A 21,766-nucleotide genomic window follows, 5' to 3' on the forward strand; every position below is an offset into this window, starting at 1 on the left:
CACAGGCACACATACACACAAACTGTAAACTAAGTTAATGAAGCCTGAATGGAAAGCAGGATCTGGCCTGACTTTGGCCTTGGCATGTCAGAAGGTATCACAACTATTTTATAAGGGGAACTTGTCTGATGCCTGGAGGCTGTTTATTTCCCTCATTAAAGGGGAAATCCACCTGTCTCCACAGGAAACTCCAGAGATCTCCCAGAATGGGAGCTGTGTTGCCCTAGAGCAAGAGTTGGCAAGCTATGGCTCAAGGGGCCAAATCCACCTGCCACCTGTTTTTGTGCAACTGGAAGCTAAGAATGTTTTTACATTTTTAAAGAGTTGTAAAAGGGAACAACAGGAATGACAGAGACCCTACCTACATGGCATACAAAGCCTAAAATATTTACTGTCTGATCCTTGACACAAAAAGTTTCCCCTGCCCTGGAGCAGTGGTTCTTAAGCACATGCATCAACTGGGCACAGTGGCTCATGCCTGTAATCCCCACACTTTGGGAGGCCGAGGCAGGTGGATCACCTGAGGTCAGCAGTTCGAGACCAGCCTGATCAACATGGTGAAACCCGATCTCTACTAAAAATACAAAAAATTTGCTGGGCGTGGTGGCACACACCTGTAATCCCAGCTATTCAGGGGGCTGAGACTGGAGAATCACTTGAACCCGGGAGGTGGAGGTTGCAGTGAGCCGAGATTGCGCCACCGCACTCCAACCTGTGCGACAGAGTGAGACTCTGTCTCAAAAAAAAAAGAAAACGTGTATCAGAATCAGCTGGCAGGCTTGTTAAAGCACAGATTGCAGGATCCATTGCCAGATTCTGTCACTCTGGGCTGGAGCCTGAGAACGCGCATTTCTAGTCATTGCCTGGTGATGCTGATTCTGTTGGTCTTGGCACCATACGTGGAGGAGCACTGCTCTAAGGGGAAAGGGCCTCCTCCCCGAGGCCAAGGAATTGACAGCAACTTGATTTTTCTCCCCGTTTAAAAAAGTTAAAATATAACTCATACCATAAACTTAGTCCTTTTAAAGTATGCAGTTCAGTGGTTTTTAATGTCACAAAGTTATACAAGCATCACCACTAATTCCAGAATTATTTTGAGACAGGATCTCACTCTGTTACCCGGGTTGGAGTGCAGTAGTGCAATCACTGCTTATTGCAGCCTCGACCTCCTGAGCTCAAGTAATCCTCCTGCCTCAGCCTCTGGGGTAGCTGGGACTACAGGCTAATTTGATTTTTTTGATGAGGTCTCACTATGTTGCCATGATCTCGAACTCATGGCCTCAAGCGATCCTCCCCCACCTCAGACTTCCAAAGTGTTGGAATTACACACATGAGGCACTGCATCTGGTCTCAGAACATTTTTCTTAGCCCCAAAAGAAACCCCATACCCATTAGCAGTCACTCCACATTCTCCCTACCTGCCAGCGCCTCACAATTCACTTCCTGTCTTTAGAGATTTGCATATTCTGAACATTTCATGTAAGTGGAGTAATGCAGTATGTGGCCCTCTGTGTCTGGTTTCTTTCCTTAGGATAATGTTTTCAAGGTTCATCCATGTTGTAGCATATGCAATTTGATTTTAGCTGGTGTCTGAACAGAAAAGTCTGTCTTTGAACTGGCTTCTTTAGGACAGGAGACCTGGCTTTATTTCCAAAAGCAAATAGGAAAAGAGAAACATTACCAGAGCCAGTAGAGCTTGGAAACAACTCCTGACTGATGTTCTTTCAGAACCTACAACGTTTCCCCTTCCTTCTCAGCTCCTCAAGCCTCTCGGATTTCCTGTTCTCTTATAGACAACCGCTCTTTTGGAAATGTCTGGAAGGTATGTGGTGGCTATAATGTTCAGGGACATTCTAAAAAGTGGTCACTCAAACTGCATCTCAGTCTCATTTTGTAACATCTCTCTTTGAGTTGGCTGCTGTAGGATGTTGAATGAGAGGCAGTTAAGGTTACTAAAAAGCCTTGGTGTGGGAAGTGCTAATCCAGACTGTCCTATCCAATAGCTCAGCTTGAGCTTTCAGGTAAAAGGAGAAAGGGAAGTTGGGGCAAAATCCCCTGTGTTTGCCAAACTGAATTGTGGTTTCTTATTTATTGAGAGAAAGAGGGTATCACTTTCTTGCCCAGGCTGGAGTGCAATGGTATGATCATGACTCACTGCTGCCTCAGCCTCTTGGACTCAAGTGATCCTCCTGCCTTAGCCTCCCGAGTAGCTTCTTTTTCCTGAGTTTGGCTAGAATAGCATGGGTAAAAGGTTCCATTGCTCGGGAGAGGAGGAGGAAGGGAAGAAGAAGAGGTATAGAAGCTTCCTTTTGATCCAAAGTCTTTTCCTCAATCCTGGCTAGAACCAGAATCCTAAAGGTTTCCTGACTACAGGTACATGCCACCATGCCCAGCTAATTTTTAAATTTTTTGTAGACAGAGGGCCTCACTATGTTTCCCAGGTTGGTCTTGAACCCCTGACCTCAAGCAATCCCCATGCCTTGGCCTCCCAAAGTGTTGGGATTACAGGTGTGAGCTGCTACACCCTACCTGGGGTTTCTTAGTGGTGATGAAACCTAGCCTTTATGTGGAAGACTTACAACTTTTTGAGGCCAGGATTTAGAGACCTTGTGCCATGAAAATACTTTGGTCCTTGCCTAGTACTCAATTTTTACTTCTCCTCTAAGGAGCTTGACTTATGGAATGGATAAATTTCCTTTTTTTTTTTTTTTTTTTGAGGTGGAGTCTGGCTCTGTCGCCCAGGTTGGAGTGCAATGGCGCGATCTCGGCTCACCGCAAGCTCTGCCTCCTGGGTTGACGCCATTCTCCTGCCTCAGCCTTCTGAGTAGCTGGGACTACAGGAGCCCGCCACCACGCCCGGCTAATTTTTTTATGTTTTTAGTAGAGATGGGGTTTCACCGTGTTAGCCAGGATGGTCTCGATCTCCCGACCTGGTGATCCACCCGCCTTGGCCTCCCAAAGTGCTGGGATTACAGGCATGAGCCTGGATAAATTTCTAAGAAATGAGAGATTGGCAAAAATACGTGTCACTTTTTATAGTACTTGGAAAAGCAGGATCAAGATAGAGGCAGAACTATGGACTTTCTTAAGCTGAGGGAAAACTGACTTAACTCCTACCTGTTTCCCATTTTTCCAATACTTAAGCCAAGAACAGCTCCCTCTGGGCTCAGATGTGGGCTAGACTGGGCCAGGCTGTAAAACACTTTGACAGGTTTTTGAGAGGAAATTGACTGCTATAGTCAACTGTGTTATTTGTCATGGGTCTTCCTTTGTCCATTTATTTTACCAACTTATTTTTTTCTTTTTTTTGAGACAGAGTCTCACTCTGTCACCCAGGCTGGAGTGCAGTGGCACAATCTTGGCTCACTGCAACCTCTGCCTCCCGGGTTCAAGCGATTCTTCTGCTTCAGCCTCCTGAGTAGCTGGGACTACAGGCATGCACCACCACTCCTGGCTAATTTTTTGTATTTTTAGTAGAGACGGGGTTTTTTTTTGAGACAGGGTCTCACTCTGTTGCCCAGGCTGGAGTACAGTGGCACAATCAAGGCTCACTGCAGCCTCAATCTGGTTAGCTCTGGTGATTGTCCCATCTCAGCCTCCCAAGTAGCTGGGACTACAAGTGTGCACCACCATGCTTGGCTAATTCGGCTAATTTAGTTTTTTTATTTTGTAGAGACAGGGTCTCGCCATGTTGCCCAGGCTGGTTTCAAACTCCTGAGCTCAAGGGATCTACCTGCCTCAGCCTCCCAAAGGGCTAGGATTATAAGCACGAGCCACCACACCTGGCTATTTTACCAACATTGATCAAGCTCTGGTTGAGCCTTGTACAGGATATTATAGGCTTTAAAAGAAGAAGAAAGACCTGGTATGCTGTACAAAAAGCTGCAAACCAGGCAGGCAGATGTAAGTGTTACAAGAATCCAGAAGCAGCAGCAAGGAGTGGGGGCTAGGAGTTTGTAAGCAGGGATCTGTATCTGTAATATGTAAATGAAGTTACTGGGCATCTCTTCAGTGGTCAGTGTGAGTGGAATGTGTGGGAAAATGTAGTGGTGAGAGGTGAGATAAAGAGAAGTAGACAGGGACGAAGTCACAGAGAGGAACGTGTTGGGAAGTTTGGACTCTCTATTCTGTAGGTAGATGAAGTATTTAAAAGAAGAGGCCATGATATAATAATATTTGCTTTAATGTGGTACGGTTGTAGTGTGTGGCGGAAATTTGAGAGGAAGAATTGGCAACTTGCAGGGCAGCAGGGAAGCCATTTGTATTTAGCTAGAAGAACATGGATTGAAGCAATGGATGATGGATTTCAGAGCAATTTGTGAAGTAGAACCAGAATTTTGTCCGTCGAACTTGGGGTGACGAAGCACTATGCCTCAGATAAAGGTACTATCTTCTAGGGAATTCAAACGGACCTAAGCTGCTATTTGGGCAGTTGAGACCAAGAGAGGCATCCTGGTAATAGTGCTGTGCTTCAAGACAAAAGACATTAAAAGATTTTTACATTGCAATTGTTTTCCTCTTCAGGAGCGCCTGGTTACCTTTCAGGAATAATTTATTTTCCAACACCCTTGAGAAACACTATACCTCTTTTCTTTCTTTGCTGTGGAAAACTGGAAAACTAGTACTTCCGCCACACTCAAGATGGCTACATCAGAAATACACTTTTCCATCCACCTGGGTGGCCCCGCCCCCTTAAGAAGCCGCTTCCGCCACTCTCTGCGGGTTGGGACGCATTTTACGCTTCTTCGCAGCATTCAAGATGGCCCGGCTTCCTCCTACTTTTTATTGGCTAGATCGCGTCGTCTTCAAGAGAAGGCTGGACTTATATTTGATCGACAGCTACGTTGATCAATGGACAAAGGGCAAGGGCCAATGAGGCGCTGGAACTGGAGAGTCTCTCGCGTGTCTGGGAGGGTGTTTTGCGCGGGGCGGGGTGGAGCAGAGCCGGAAGCGGGAGGGGAGAGTCAAACAGGAAAAGAAGGGAAGAAGGAAGAAGAGGGTGGAGGAGGAGAGGGAGGAGGAGAGGGAGGAGGAGGAGGGAGGTGGCGGCGCTGTGGCGGAGGAGCAGGAGCAGGAGGGGGATGGAGAGGAGAAGGCTCCTGGGTGGCATGGCGCTCCTGCTCCTCCAGGCGCTGCCCAGCCCCCTGTCAGCCAGGGCTGAACCCCCGCAGGTAAGGGGGAGGGGGCGTCTGGGCCATGCTGGGTCCTGGGGGTCGTCGAGGCCTGGCTGGAGGGGTCTGAAGGAGTGTTGTTGCCAAGAGTTGAGGGGTCCTGAGAGGGGCGTCTGTGCCTGGCTTGGACAGGATCTAAAGGGGCGTCGGTGTTTAGCTGAGGGACACCTGTGACAGTTTTGATGTCAAGGAGGTGGCAGAGGCATGATGCCAAGCGAGTGAGGGGCGTTTGAGACGGCAGGTTGGTTAGGTGGGCTGGGGTGACTGTGGCTGGATAGGGGTGCCAAGCTGGGGATGTGGGCCTTATTTGTGTCCCTCTGTGGAGCAGGTGTCCCAGGCAGCAATGCAGTATGTACGTCTGTGTGTGTAGGGGTACACAGGCTATTGAGATGGCCTGTGAGGGAGGGGATCCTGAGAGGATATTTCTTTCAGGATGGACTGGGGCATCTTAGTCCCCCGAGGGCATCTTAGTCCGTTTAAAAAAATATTACTATGTTCCTGGGAGAGACTTGGCCCCATTTTTAAATCTGTAAGCCATGGCGCCCTTGGTTGGAGGCAGGACTCTCAGAAGGCAGGTGGGATGAAACAGAGTGGAACCCCTCAGGAGGAGGAGCACACTTGAGCTGTAACAAGCTCTTGCTGTTAGGCTGGCTGGCCTGGGAGAGCAAGTCACGGATGCTGATCTGAGCCAGCTCAGGGCTTTTGACCAGAGGGTGGTTCTGATGCCAATATGGGCAGCAAATGGAGCACCCTAGCTTTTCTTGCTGGGTGGCTTGCTCTTTATCCAGGCGGAGAAGCTTGTTTGTGCTGATTCCAGCTCCAGCTGGCATTTCGAAACCCTAATGGGAGCGTTACTCCTGGTGCCAAGTTGGGTGGGGTGCAGTGGGGGCAGTCACCCCTCCTTCCTTGCATTTGGCAAAGCTTTATTATTCTTTTTTTCTTCACTTTCTGTTCTTTTCCCCGTTTTTTCAGAAAGGCATACACACATAGACGCATAGCGTAATGGCAAAGTCTATACAACTTAGCGCTTGAACTTGTGTTGTGAACAAGAGCAGAAACTGAGTGCCAGCAAAAATACTTATTTTTTCTCTAGGAGTTTTAGGGCTGCCTTTTCACAGATACATCTTGTTTTGCCCATTATCCCTTATTTTAAAATACTGATTAAAAAATAAGTTGAAATTCACATGACAAAAACCATTTTAAAGTGAACAATTCAGTGGCATTTAGTACACTTACAATGTTGTGCAACTACCACCTCTATCTAGTTCCAAAACATTTTCATCACCCCAATAGAAAACCTCGTCTCTACTAAGCAGTTACTCTCTGTCTCCCTCTTCCCTCAGCCCCTGGCAACCACCAGTCTGCTTTCAGTCTCTATGGATTTATCTATTCTGGATATTTTATATAAATGGGATCCTACAATATGTGGTCTTTGTGCCTGGCTTCTTTCACTTAGCATAATGTTTATAAGCCCCATCCACATCGTAGCATGTACTAGTACCTCATTCCTGTTTATGACCAAGTAACATTCCGTTATCTGTATACCACAATTTATTTATGCATTGAAGTATCTAATTTTTCCTCAGGATATGTTTGTGTATATTAGAAATACCATGTGAAAGGAATGGAGCTCATTTTCTAGCCCAGTGTATTCCCTTTTCGAGGGTTGGGACCCTTCTGTTTTAGCCTTTATTGGGGTTGTTTTTCCAGTGGAAATCATAAACTGGCAGAAGAAATATATTTTCTTTGTTTACTAGAAAAGTTATAGCCCTCAGGACTGGTAAAGTATAGGTATTGACAACAAAATATAGAATATAGTAAATACAGAATTTACTTTTCCTTTGCACATGTCTGTTTCTGTAAGTATCTTGAAAAGGCTGTCCCCAGTAACCAATAAATAACATCGGTAGAGGGTTGGTTTAGGAATGTCAAAGCCTTTGGAGATGGGCTGGTAAAGATAGGAACTAGATCCACTTTTTCAGCAAGGGGGATGATGGAAAGTGGAGGTTCCTACCAGGTCCTGGAGCCTGGGAGGTGTTGTGAAGATGTGGAAGGGGATTGTTAATGTTATATCCTAATTGGAGTTTGCAAACCACAGGCTGCTTTCTTATATCTCTGGCACTTCTAATACTTAATTTTGGGGACAGGTGTCTTTTGTACTTTGTTCCATTTGGATGAATGCTATCACTGACCAACAGCTGTTACACAGTTACAATTCCTGCAGAGAAGGGAAAGTTTTTGTAATGAGCAGTGGCCCTCTTCCTAACCAGCCCCCACATAACCTCACTCCTGACGCTCCCTATACAACTCCATCCCCCACCTTATACCCCTGTCTCTTTCTGTCCGGGAGTACTAGATATCTATAGTGAGATTTCTGTTTTGAATTTTAACCTTCGGAATGCAAGTTACTATATAATTATTAACTCTGAATCCACCGTAATTTAGTCAGTGTATTTTTTTGGGGTTTTTTTGGGGGGGTGGGGGAAGGGGTTGCTTGTACAAATCAGTAAGGAAAAAAAAATCCCAAGGCCATTTTGGCACAGGGCATACTTTAAGTACCCACTGTCCTTAATTCAACAATGAAGTCCAGCTAACTTTGAATTCAGGAGGACTTACTGTACTCATTCCGTATCGAATAATGGTATTGGTACCTTATTGCATTTCTCCCACAAAATTGATCTACTTACAATACAGTCTTTTTTTTACATACACTTTTTTTTACATACACAATCTTTTTTTTACGTACACATTTACCATCAGAAATAAATGATACTAGGCAACTTGCTTTCCCTGTTACCAGCTCTGCACTGAAACAGCCATTTCTTGTTATGCAGGCGGGCCCTGGAAAGTTCATCAGCTAGTTCATTCTGTGGTTAGGAACTTAGACTTAACTCTCCTACAGGTTATGACATTACAACTCACAGACATGAATCCTTAAATCTATAAAGAATGAAAAAGGCTGGGCGCAGTGGCTCACCCCTGTAATCCCAGCACTTTGGGAGGCCAAGGCAGGCAGATTACAAGGTCAGGAGATCAAGACCATCCTGGCCAACATGGTGAAACCCCATCTCTACTAAAAATACAAAAATTAGCCAGGCATGGTGGCGCACCTGTAGTCTCAGCTACTTGGGAGGCTGAGGCAGAAGAATCGCTTGAATGTGGGAGGTAGAGGTTGTGGTGAGCCAAGATCATGCCACTGCACTCTAGCCTGGTGACAGCGTGAGACTCCGTCTCAAAAAAAAAAAAAAAAGAATGAGAAAACAGTAGAGGCTCCAAATAGTAAGGCTCCAACAGCCTTGGCATTTGTTTCCTCCAGTTAAATTATCATTGAGATACATAGAGTTTCTTTCGGTTGTTTAGATTTAACCAGAATGTTTGTTTTTGTTGTTGTTTTTGTTTTGTTTTTGAGACAGGATCTCACTCTGTTGCCCAGGCTGGAGTGCAGTGGTGTGTGATGTGATCTTGGATCACTGCAGCCTCGACCTCCCAGGCTCAAGCGAGCCTCCCACCTCAGCCTCCTGAGTAACTGTGACTACAGGTGCATGCCACCACGCCCTGCTAATTTTTGTATTTTTCTGTAGAGATGGGGTTTCGCCATGTTGCCCAGGCCGGTTGCGAACTCCTGGGCTCAAGTGATCTGCCCATCTCAGCCTCCCAGAGTGTTGGGATTACAGGCGTGAGCCACCGTGCCCGGCCTAAACAGAATATTTGACTATGTTATTTAAAACAAAGTTTTGGTAGAAATGTCTTTTTTTCATAGGGTAACTCGGCCAGTGGTTTAGGGACGAATCTCTAGAGATGCAGTCCTTACCTTTCCTTTGCCAAGCTTAAAACTTTGAGCTGGGCCGGGCACGGTGGCTCACGCCTGTAATCCCAGCACTTTGGGAGGCCGAGGCGGGTGGATCATGAGATCAGGAGATTGAGACCATCCTGGCTAACACAGTGAAACCCCGTCTCTACTAAAAATACAAAAAATTAGCCGGGCATGGTGGCGGGTGCCTGTAGTCCCAGCTACTCGGGAGGCTGAGGCAGGAGAATGGCGTGAACCCGGGAGGCGGAGCTTGCAGTGAGCCGAGGTCGCGCCACTGCACCCTCCAGCCTGGGCAACAGAGCGAGACTCCGTCTCAAAAAAAAAACCAGACAAACAAAAAAAAACCTTTGAGCTGGATGGGGGCCCCAGTTCCTGCTGTTTTTTCCCACCTAACCCTCAATGGTATACCCTTTGGTTCCCACCTTACCTTTACTCACCTCCATTCCCAGTTTTCAGTCTGGAAGCCCTACTCCATTCTCCTTTCTTACAAATGGTATTTCAATGCCATTACCATCATTCCTTCTTATACAATAGTGGGATGCGAGACTTCCAGATTCTAATCCCTTTTACGTCACCTTCTTAGTGCGTTTGATATACCAAAGTGTAAAATCAGCACCTTGAGTTTCTGTAAACTCTTTCAGTGGAATTCAGTAGGCATCAAAGAATGGACATTTACTGAAATGTCTACTCTTTGCAGCAGGCTATTATTGCTAGGCCCTGGGAACCATCAAATGAGTATGGAATCCCTGTTGCCCAGGAGCTGGAAATCTTGTGGCAAGGACAGATAGCACACACAGTGAATTGTAATCCAGAGGTTTTGCTGAAATGGAAGTACAAACAAAGGACTGTCAGAGCAACTGATTCTGCTAGGGCAGGAGGAAGATGGGGTGCTAGGAAGAACCTCATTAAGGAAAAAGCATTTGTTCAGGACTTTAAAGGTTGATAAGGATGAGTAGAGTATCTACGGACCAGGAAGGGAAAAAATGGATTCCAGTGTGGAAGAATGAAAATGGAGAGTGTGTTTGGAGGTGACATGTACTCTGTGGCAGAAGCTTTGTGCGTGGATGTGTAGAGGAGTGTGGAAGTGGGGGAGGCTCGAAAGAGAGGCTGTTGTCACATGGTCAGGAGGCCTTTCATCCATTCATCTAAGGCTGCACCATCCAGTAGAACCTTCTGTGATGCTGGAAATGATCTCTCTCTGTGCTGTCCAATTCAGTATCCACTTAGCCAGGTGGCTGCTGAGCATTTGAAATGTGGCTAGGATAACTGAGGAACTGAATTTTGAAACATATTTAATTTTGAAACATATTTGTTTGTTTACATATTTTTATTTTTTAGAGACAGAATCTTGCTCTGTTGCCCATAGAGTTTCTGTCACTGGAATGCAGTGGTGTAGTCGTAGCTCACTGCAGCTTTGAACTCCTGGGCTCAAGCGATCCTTCCGCCTCAGCCTCCCAAGGAGCTAGGATTGTAGGTGCATGCCACCACACCTGGCCCTATATTTAATTTTTTTTCTCTCTTCTAAAAAAATTTTTTTTTTAAATAGAGATGGGGGTCTCACCATGTTGCTCAGGTTGGCCTAGAACTCCTTGGGCTCAGGTGATCCTTCCACCTTGGCCTCCCAAAGTGTTTGGATTACAGGCGTGAGCCACCATGCCTGGCCTGATTTTTTTTAATTAAAAAAATTTTTTTATAGAGAGGAAGTCTCACTATATTGCCCAGGCTGGTCTTGAACTCCTTGGCTGAAGTGATTTTCCTGCCTCAGCCTCCCAAAATGCTGGGATTGTAGGTGTGAGCCACTGTTCCTGGCCCTCCATATTTATTTATTTATTTATTTTTTTGAGATGGAGTTTCGTTCTTGTTGCCCAGGCTGGAGTGCAATGGTGCAGTCTCGGCTCACTGCCACCCCTGGCTCCCGGGTTCAAGTGATTCTCATGCCTCAGCCTCCCAAGTAGCTGGGATTACAGGCACTGCCACCATGCCTGGGTAATTTTTTTCGTATTTTTTTTTGTAGATACGGGGTTTCACCATGTTGGCCAGGCTGGTCTCGAACTCCTGACCTCAGATGATCTGCCCGCCTTGACCTCCCAAAGTGTTGGGATTACAGGCATGAGCGACCACGCCTGGCTGCCCATATTTAATTTTTTATATCAACTTTATTGAGATATAATCAGGTCAGGCGCAGTGGTTCACACCTGTAATCCCAGCACTTTGGGAGGCCGAGGTGGGTGGATCATTTGAGGTCAGGAGTTCTAGACCAGCGTGGCCAACATGGTGAAACCTCATCTCTACTAAAAATACAAAAATTAGCATGCACCTGTAATCCCAGCTGAGGCAGGAGAATCGCTTGAGCCCCATAGGCAGAGGTTGCAGCGAGCCTAGATCACGCCACTGCACTCCAGTCTGGGCGATAGAGTGAGACCCTGTCTCAAAAAAAGAAAAAAAAAAAACTTGATTGAGATAATTTACATGCCAAAAAAATTCACCCTTTTAAAGTATACATAAATTGGTGTTTCAGCATAGTTACAGAATTTGTGACTATCAGTGCTAATTTTAGCATATTTTCTTTTTTTTTTTCTTTTGAAACGGAGTCTTGCTCCGTCGCCCAGGTTGGAGTGCAACCTCCGCCTCCAGAGTTCAAGCGCTTCTCGTGCCTCAGCCTCCTAAGTAGCTGAGACCACAGGTGCCCACCACCACGCCCGGCTAATCTTTTGTATTTTTAGTACAGACGGGGTTTCACCGTGTTAGCCAGGATGGTCTCGATCTCCTGACCTGGTGATCCGCCCGGCTTGGCCTCCCAAAGTTCTAGGATTACAGGCGTGAGCCACCACGCCCGGCCCAATGTTAGCATATTTTCTTTACCCCAGAAAGAAACCCCATAGCCATTAGCAGTCACTTCCCTTTCTAGCCCCTTTTCTTCCATCCCTTAGTGACCACTGATCTACTTGCCATTCGTATGGATTTGCCTATTCTAGACATTTCATATAAAGGGAATGGAATGGTAAACTATGTGGTCTTTTGTGGCTTATTTCACTTACCATAAGGTTTTCTTTTCTTTTTTTGAGACAGAGTCTCACTCTGTCGCCCAGGCTGGAGTGCAGTGGTATGATCTTGGCTCACTGCAACCTCTGCCTCCCAGGTTCAAGTGATTCTCCTGTCTCAGCCTCCTGAGTAGCTGGGACTACAGGTATGCACCACCATGCCCAGCTAACTTTTGTATTTTTTAGTAGAGATGGGGTTTTGCCATGTTGGCCAGGCTGTTCTTGAACTCCTGACCTCAGGTGATCTGCCCAACTTGGCCTCCCAAAGTGCTGGGATTACAGGTGTGTGCCACTGCGCCCAATCAAGGTTTTCTTTTTTCTTTTTCTTTTTTTTTTTGAGACACGATCTCCCTCTGTTGCCTGGGCTGAAGTGCAGTGGTGCAATCTCGGCTCACTACAATCCCCACCTCAAGCAAACCTCCTATATCAGCCCTCCTAGTAGCTGGAACTACAGGTGCGCACCCACACCCAGCTAATTTTTGTACTTTTTGTAGAGATGGAGTTTCACCATGTTGGCCAGGCTGGTCTTGAACCCCTGGGCACAAGCGATCTGCTTGCCTTGGCCTCTCAAAGTGCTGGGATTACAGGTGTGAGCCACCACACCTGGCCAATGTTTTATTTACTTAAAATAATTTAAACTAAATAGCTGTATGTAGATAGTGACTACATATTGGAGGATACTGATCTAACAACTTTCCAGAGTAAGGGTTTGGTACAGTCAAACCTAGTGGTCATGTCATGGGCTCTGGGGTCAGACCACCTGAGTTTCAAACTTGATACTGTCCTTGAGCAAGTTACATAACCTCTTTATGCCTCAGCTTCCTCGTCTATAAAATGGGAATTGTACTAGTATGGGGTTGTCGTGAGGTGAAAAGACATAATATATGTAAAGCTCTTGGAATATATTCAGTGATTATTAAGTATAATAATAATTATCACCATTATTGCTATTGGCAGTCCTCAGAGTGTATTATGGTTTGTAAGTTAGTGTCAGCTCCCAGACTAACTTCAGGAACTGAGATCTGGAGATTTTGCAAGTGACTTTCTTGATTCTGTTCTATGTCTGAATTTAGGTTTGGGGAGAATTTTGTTCTTCCAGAGGACATTAGTCACTGTCACAGCTTGGGAGTGCCACTGGTATCTAGTGGGTGGAGGCCAGGGATGCTGCTTAGCATCCTGGAATGCTCAGGACAGCCCCCCATGACAAAGACTTTTCCAGCCCAGAATGTCAGTGGTGCCGAGGTGGAGAAATCCTGGCTTAGTGGGACCTGCTGTGGCCTTACCAGGTCCTGTTCATTATTGCAGAGCTTGGGGTCAGCCTTCCTGCAAGAACAACATAGCGTTGTGAAGTGTATGAAATAACCTGGGACAGCAAGTTTTCGGTGGGACTTGAAGCTTTGATATGCCGAATCTCACTGCCTTTCAGGTTTGTTGATATATGTGGTCAGTCAGCTCTGTCTTGTCAGCCAACATCAAACATTTTGAAAACACATTTTTTTGATCTGTGATTCGGTAAGCAGGTGAGCCTCCCTTATTTACCCCATCTTGAACTTTCTTTCCTCTTGCTTTGATCTGCTCTGTGGTTTTATTTTAAGAACATGATTTGCTTTGGTCCCAGTGAAAGCCTGATGGTCAGTTACTTTATTTTCTCAGTGTCTTCCATAGTCCTGCAACCAATCTGAACTGAGTCATGTTCTTAGAGCTTTTTCCTTTCCCCATTCCAAGTCCTGGCTCTACTCTGATTTTCGGCCTCAGGAATGTTGGTTTGCTCTCACGCACGCTTAGCCTGTGGAAATCATTAGGTGTTCTCAGGGTCTGTCACAAGAGAAGCTAAGTGTCCTGGACCTCAGGGTGGCTGTGTCTTGAGGAGAGTCCTCTTTTCAGGCCCCCAAGAGGCAGCTCATCTGTGGATGTTTGAGCCGTCGGGTCTTTGTTGTTGTCGTGGGTATCTTGCATGGCTTTGGATTCAAAACCACCTGTCTTTTGAATGCCTGTCCACCCATACCCTTGAGAAGACCTCTTCCTTTCCTGCCATCAGCCATTAGGACTAACACTTGGGAGATCATCAGATTCCAGGTGGTAGAATGGCTTGGGTTGGTTCCTTGCTCCTACTACCCCAGTCATGGACACCACTGGGGCCGCTGATCCCACTGTAACTGCACAGCCAGTAAGAGCAGCCACTGAGTGATGGATTATCCTGCCTCCGCCTCCCAAGTAGCTGGGACTAAAGGCACACGCTACAGCAACAGAGGGTCTTGGTGGCTTGTCTCCTTGGTGGCATACAGTAGACAGGCTGAGGTCTGGTCTGTGGGCACCTCCCTTTTGAAACATCCTTTTCAGTTCCACTAGGTGGAGCAAAGTCTGGCCTGAAAACTGCATGCTATGTGGAAACCACAAACAAAGAAACACAAGTAAATCCAGAACATTGCAACCTGGGAGGTCAAGAAAGGGGAAACAAATCCCATCCTATTGAATTTTAAGGCTTGTTGATACAATTCTGAGCTTTCCTGATCTGGGGATTAAGTAGGTCATCCTCTCAGACTTGTAGATCGCCCGTCTTGCATGGTCTGGGTTTTTGGGATATGCTTGCTTACTCAGTTACATTCCCATAGCTCTGATTTATTTACTTTTGGTTTTCTCCTTTCCACACTTTCTTCTGTGGGAAATCAGAGGAGATGTTTATCTTCTGCTCCTGGTGCTGTCGTCCTCACAGTGCCAAAGCTAAGTTTTGATTCAAGATCTCAGGTGTTTAAAATAATTTAACTTAAACATTTTTGGAAGAGGTAAAAATAAATGTAAGATGTTACAAGAATATCTGTGGCTTGGAAGGGTGGGTCCTAGAATGGAGAGTTACAAAAACATGTCTGTTTTGATTTTTAAATATCTAGCAAGACAAATGTTATGTTGTAACACTTTTATTACACATTCTTTCAGATCAGAGGCGTGCATTCATGGAGAAAATATTCGTATTTTTCAAAATTCTACATGTTGCTTTTTGGTTTGCCATTTCCTAATTTATTTTCCTTATTTAAAATCCCACCTGGCAGTTTCATCAAACACAGAAACAACAAGGAAAAAAACCACAGCTTAGTTTATTGATCAGATTTAAATATTTTTCTCTCTTAGTAGTTCATTTGGGAGAAGAAATTACTATTTGGCTTTCTACACCAGGATGTTGGAATATCGTAGCTCTTTGGAACTTAAATACAGAATTGAATAGTGTGAGTTCATCCTTCTTACTCCTTTCTTTTTCCTTGGATAATTTGTCTTTAAGTTTTGCAAATCCCTTTGCTACATTTGGGAGGGGGTGAGGAGCATAAAACCTACCCCAGTATGATTTGGCACTATGGCTGACTTTCCATTTTTCTTCCTTAGAGCTGATTGCTGCTTTTATTTGAGCTTTAAAATACCTTTCACCTTTTTTTTTGAGATGAAGTCTTGCTCTGTCGCCCAGGCTGGAGTGCAGCGGTGCGATCTCAGCTCACTGCAACCTCCACCTCCCAGGTTCAAGCTATTCTCCTGCCTCAGCCTCCCGAGTAGCTGGGACTATAGGCGTGTGCCACCATGCCCAGCTAATTTTTGTATTTTAGTAGAGATAGGGTTTCACTATGTTGGCCAGGCTGGTCTCGAACTCCTGACGTAATCCACCTGCCTCGACCTCCCAAAGTGCTGGGATTACAGGCATGAGACACCGCACCAGGCCCCTTTTTACTTTTTTTTTTTTTTTTTTTAGCGTCAGAGTCTCGCTATGCTGCCCAGGCTGGAGTACAGTGGCACAATCGTAGATCACTGCAGCTTTGAACTCCTGGGCTAAAGCGATTCTCCTGCCTCTGCCTCCCAAGTAGCTAGGACTACAGGCACACACTACAGTGTCCAGCTAATTTTGTTTTATTTATTTATTTATTTATTTTTTGAGACGGAGTCTTGCTCTGTCACCCAGCTTTAAAATAACTTTCACTTTTTTTTTTTTTTGAGACGAAGTCTCGCTCTGTTGCCCAGGCTGGAGTGCAGTGGCACGACCTTGGCTCACTGCAACCTCCGCCTCCTGGGTTCAAGCCATTCTCCTGCCTCAGCCTCCCCAGTAGGGATTACAGGTGCGCACCACCATGCCCAGCTAATTTTTGTATTTTAACTAGAGATGGGTTTCACCATGTTGGTCAGGCTGGTCTTGAACTCCTGACCTCGTGATCCACCTGCATCAGCCTCCCAAAGTGCTGGGATTACAGGTGTGAGCCACTGCACCCGGCCTTGTTTTATTTTTTGTAGAGGTAGGGTCTTGCTATGTTGCCCAGGCTGGAGTACAGTGGTGATTCACAGGCATAGTCATAGTGCACAGCAGCTTTGAATCCCTGGCCTCAAGTGTTCCTTCTGCCTTAGCCTCCTGAGTAGCTAGGACTATTACTTTTTATTTGAGATGGAGTTTTGCTCTGTTGCCCAGGCTGGAGTGCAGTGGTACGATCTTGGCTCACTGCAACCTCTGCCTCCTGGGTACAAGCGATTCTCCTGCCCCAGCTCCCTGAGTAGCTGGGATTACAGGCACACACTACTATGCCTGGCTAATTTTTGTATTTTTATTAGAGATCGGGATTTCACCATGTTGGCCAGGCTGGTCTTGAACTCCTGAGCTCAAGTGATCTGCCTGTCTTGGCCTCCCAGAGTGCTGGGATTACAGGTGTGAGCCACTGTGCCCAGCCTACATTCTTTTTTAATTATGCAAAAACAACACATGCTCATAACAGTGTTAAATAATAGAAAGATTTAAAAATGTTGGCCGGGTGAGGTGGCTCACGCCTGTAATTCCAGCACTTTGGGAGGCCGAGGCGGGTGGATCACGAGGTCAGGCGATCGAGACCATCCTGGCTAACACGGTGAAACCCCGTCTCTACTAAAAATACAAAAAATTAGCCGGGCGTGGTGGCGGGTGCCTGTAGTCCCAGCTACTCGGGAGGCTGAGGCAGGAGGAGAATGGCATGAACCCGGGAGGCAGAGCTTGCAGTGAGCCGAGATGGCGCCACTGCACTCTAGCCTGAGCGACAGAGTGAGACTCCGTCTCAAAAAAAAAAAAAAGTTTAGAGTAGAAAGTGAAAGTTTGTGGTTTGGTATGCATTTTTGGTGGTTTTTCTGCTTATGCTGCGTATTCATAGATATATTAATATTCATATATAAACAATTTATATACATATATACATACATATATATATAGACAACCATAAAATTGTTTGGTACGGGTAGGGTTCTTTCTTTGTTTTAAAAACAGAAATGTGGCCATGTGCGGTGGCTCACGCCTGTAATCCCAGCACTTTGGGAGGCCAAGGTGGGCGGATCACAAGGTCAGGAGTTCGAGACCAGCCTGGCCAACATGTGAAACCTCGTCTCTACTAAAAGTACAAAAATTAGCCAGGCATTGTGGCGTGTGGCTGTAGTCTCAGCTACTGAAGAGGCTGAGGCAGGAGAATCACTTGAACCCGGGAGGCAGAGGTTGCAGTGAGCCAAGATCATGCCTCTGCACTCCAGCCTGGGTGACAGAGCAAGATTCTGTCTCGGGGGGTGGTGGGGGGAAGGGATCATTTGTAATGTAGCATTTTACAACATGCATTTTTTTTTAACCTTAATATACTGTGGACTAATTTCCGTATTGTAGATACTCCTCTGATTTCTTAAAATACCTGTATGCTGTTGCTTTATACCGTGATTTATTTAAACACTTCTCCATTGTTAATGGAGTTTTTGCCATTTCACACAGTGCTATGTTGAACATTGTACTTATTTCTTTTTGCAATTGTGCTGGATTTCTAAAAGTGTAACTGAGGATTGTGTGGTATAGGGTACGCACATTTAAAGGCTGGAGTAGATAGTGCCACGTTGTTCTCCGGTATGGTTGTATCAGTTTACATTCACATCAATAGGATCTGCAGGCTGGGTCCACTGGCTCACGCCTGTAATCCCAGTACTTTGGGAGACTGAGGTGGGCAGATCGCTTGAGCCCAGGAGTTTGAGACCAGTCTGGGCAACAGAGCGAGACTCCATATCTTTGAGACAGAGTCTCGATCTGTTGCCCAGGCTGGAGTGTAGTGGCACAATCTCAACTCACTGCAGTCTCTGCCTCCTGGGTTCAAACAATTCTCGGGCCTCAGCCCCATGAGTAGCTGGGATTACCAACGTTTGCCACCACACCTAGCTAATTTTTTTGTATTTTTAATAGAGACAAGGTTTTGCCATGTTGGTCAGGTTGGTCTCAAACTCCTGGCCTCAATGATCCATCCACCTTAGCCTCTCAATGTGCTGGGATTACAGACGTGAGCCACCACGCCCAGCCCAATTTTTAATTTTTTTATAGAGACAGGGTCTTGCTATGTTGCCCAGGCTGGTCTTGAATTCCTGGCCTCAAGTGCTTCTGCCTCAGCATCCCAAGTAGCTGGGATTATGGGCACAAGTCACCGCACCCAGCGATACTATTATTCTTGTTTGCACATCATTGTGCCCTTGAGTGAGAAGAGTGATGGGGTCACCACCAATGTGGACGGGCGCTGTTTGTCAAGTATGGGGGTCGTCACCCATCTTGACCACAGGGCTAGACCACATGTGGCTCTGTCTGCTCTCGTAAACAATACTGTGCTGCAGTGAGGGGGATCCTTGACTCCTGTCCCCAACCTCCATTTGGCACTTCCTGTTCTGAGGGGAAGATGATTTCTGAGCCTTTTTTTTTTTTTGATACAAGGTCTCCCTGTGTCACCCAGGCTGGAGTGCAGTGGCACGATCATAGTTCATGGCAGCCTGACCTCCTGAGTTCTAGTGACCCTCCCACCTCAGCCTCCTTAGTAGCTGGGACTATAGGCGTGCACCGATTATGCCCAGCTAATATTTGTATTTTTAGTACAGACTGGGTTTCACCATGTTGACCAAGCTGGTCTTGAACTCCTGACCTCCAGTGATCCTCCTGCCTCGGCCTCCCAAAGTGCTGGGATTACAGCATGAGCCACTGTACCTGGCACCACCCCCCCCACTTTTTTTTTTTTTTTTTTTGAGACAGAGTCTCACTCTGTCACCCAGGCTGGAGTGCAATGGCACGATCTCGGCTCACTGCAACCTCCGCCTCCCAGGTTCAGGCAATTCCCCTGCCTCAGCCTCCCAGTAGCTGGGACTACAGGTGCCTGCTACCGCGCCTGGCTAATTTTTGTATTTTTAGTAGAGACAGGGTTTCCCCATGTTGGCCAGACTGGTCTCGAACTCCTGACCTCATGTGATCCACCCGCCTCGGCCTCCCAAAGTACTGGGATTACAGGCGTGAGCCACCATGCCCAGCCCTTTTTTTTTAAGTAACAGTTTTATTAAGATCTAATTCACAGACCATAACATCACTATTTTCAAGGGTATAATTAAGTGGTTTTTAGTATATCCACAAGGTGGGCCACCATCACCGCTATCTTAATTTCAGAATGTTTTCATCACTCCAAAAAGAAGCCTTATAGCCATTAGCATTCATTCCTCTTACTTTCTTCCCTTCAGTCCCTGGCAACCACTAATCTACTTCCTGTTTCTATGGATTTATCTATTCTGGACATTTCATGTGAATGGAACCATACACCATGTGGTCTTTTATGACTGGTTTTCTTTACTTAGCATGTTTTCAAGGTTCATCCATGTTGTAGCACGTATCAATACTTCATACCTTTTTATGGTCAATTAATGTAGATCCAGCCCTATGGGGCTTAGCGGGTGTTCTCCCTGTGTGCAGAGACGAGAGATTGTAATAAATAAAGACACAAGACAAAGAGATAAAGAGAAAGCAGCTGGGCCCGGGGGACCACTACCATCAAGATGCGGAGACCGGTAGTGGCCCCGAACAGCTGGGCTTGCTGAGATTTATTGCATACAAGACAAGGGGGCAGGGTAAGGAGGGTCAGTCTTCTAAGTGGTTGACAAGGTGAAGCAGGTCACGTGATTACAGGATAGGGGGGCCCTTCCTTTTAGGTAGCCAAAGCAGAGAGAGAAGGCAGCATACGTCAGCGTTTTCTTCTCTGCACTTACAAGAAAGATCAAAGACTTTAAGACTTTCACTATTTCTTCTACCGCTATCTACTATGAACTTCAAAGAGGAACCAGGAGTACGGGAGGAGCATGAAAGTGGACAAGGAGCGTGAGCATTGAAGCACAGCACCACAGGGAGGGGTTTAGGCCTCCGGATGACTGTAGGCAGGCCTGGATAATATCCAGCCTTCCACAAGAAGCTGGTGGAGCAGAGTGTTCCCTGACTCCTCCAAGGAAAGGAGACTCCCTTTTGTGGTCTGCTAAGTAACAGGTGCCTTCCCAGACGCTGGCGTTACTGCTTGACCAAGGAGCCCTCAAGCGGCCCTTATGCGGGTGTGACAGAAGGCTCACCTCTTGCCTTCTAGGTCACTTCTCACTATGTCCTTTCAGCACCTGACCCTATACCTGCCGGTTATTCCTAGGTTATATTAGTAATGCAACAAAAAGTAACGTTAAAAGCTAATGATTAATAATGTTTATAATAATGATTGATAATTGTCCATGATCATCTGTATATCTAATTTGTATTATGACTATTCTTATTCTAACTATTTTCTTTATTATACTGAAATAGTTTGTTCCTTCAGTCTCTTGCCTTGGCACCTAGGTACTCTTTCGCCCACAAATTAATACTCCATTTTATAGATATACTCCATTTTGTTTATTCATCAATTGATGAACATTTGAGCTGTTTCCAGTTCGGGACTATTATGAATAATGCTGCTGTGAACGTTGGTGTACAAGTTTTTTTTTTTTTTTTTTTTGGTTTTAGAGATGGGGGTCTTACTATATTGCCCAGGCTGGGGAGTAAGCTATTCACAGGCAAGATCATAGCTCACTACAGCCTCCAACTCCCAGGCTCAAGCGAATCCTCCTGCCTCAGCCTCCTGAGTAGCTGCGACTACAGGCACATGCCACTCTGCCTGGCTTGATGTACAAGTTTTTATGTGGACTTGTTTTTAATTATCTTGGGTATATACGTAGGAGTGGAATTGCTGGGTTATTTGGTAATGCTGTGTTTAACTTTTTGAGGGACTTCCAGACTTTTCTGAAGCAGCTGCACCATTTTACACCTCCACCAGCAATGTATGAGAGTTCCAATTTCTCCAACACTTGTTATTGTCTGCCTTTTTAATTACAGCCATGCTAGTGGGTGTGAAGTAGTTTCTCATTGTGATTTTGATTTGCATTTCCCTAATGACTAGTAATATCAAATATTTTTTTCTGTTCTTATTGGCCATTGGTCTATCTTCTTTGGAGAAATTTCTATTCAATCCTTTGTCCATTTACCCTTATCTGACTTGGGGGCCAGAGGTCTTCCCAGTGAGTGATGCCCAGGGTGAGATTTTCTTTTAAACTGGGCTCGGTCAGGGCTCTGGCATTTCCAGACCTGGCTATGTTCCTGCCTTGTCTTGTGACCCTGGGCCACTTAACCTCTCTGAGCCTTCCTTATTTCTTTCTTTCTTTTTTTCTTTTTTCTTTTCTTTCTTTCTTTCTTTCTTTTTTTTTTTTTTTTTTTTGAGATGGAGTTTTGCTCTTATTGCCCAGGCTGGAGTGCAATGGCATGATCTTGGCTCAGCGCAACCTCCGCCTCCCGGGTTCAAGCGATTCTCCTGCCTCAGCCTTCTGAGTAGCTGGGATTACAGGCATGCGCCACCATGCCCTGCTAATTTTGTATTTTTAGTAGAGATGGGGTTTCTCTATGTTTGTCAGGC

General features: G+C 45.8%; 1 protein-coding gene across 3 annotated transcripts in view; it reads left to right on the forward strand.

The window, feature by feature from the left end:
* Positions 1-4,553: 4,553 nt before the first annotated feature.
* The window catches only part of WBP1L (WW domain binding protein 1 like), a 76,242-nt gene continuing 59,029 nt past the window's right edge, over positions 4,554-21,766 (forward strand). The window contains exons 1-2 of one of the 3 annotated variants that reach the window (XM_054521593.2): positions 5,045-5,171; positions 13,329-13,449. In XM_054521593.2, the coding sequence (XP_054377568.1) occupies positions 13,426-13,449 (24 nt within the window). In that variant the 5' untranslated portion in view covers positions 5,045-5,171; positions 13,329-13,425. 3 annotated transcript variants of the gene reach the window in all.

Source organism: Pongo abelii, chromosome 8 (assembly GCF_028885655.2).
Source record: "Pongo abelii isolate AG06213 chromosome 8, NHGRI_mPonAbe1-v2.0_pri, whole genome shotgun sequence".
NCBI lineage: Eukaryota > Metazoa > Chordata > Mammalia > Primates > Hominidae > Pongo > Pongo abelii.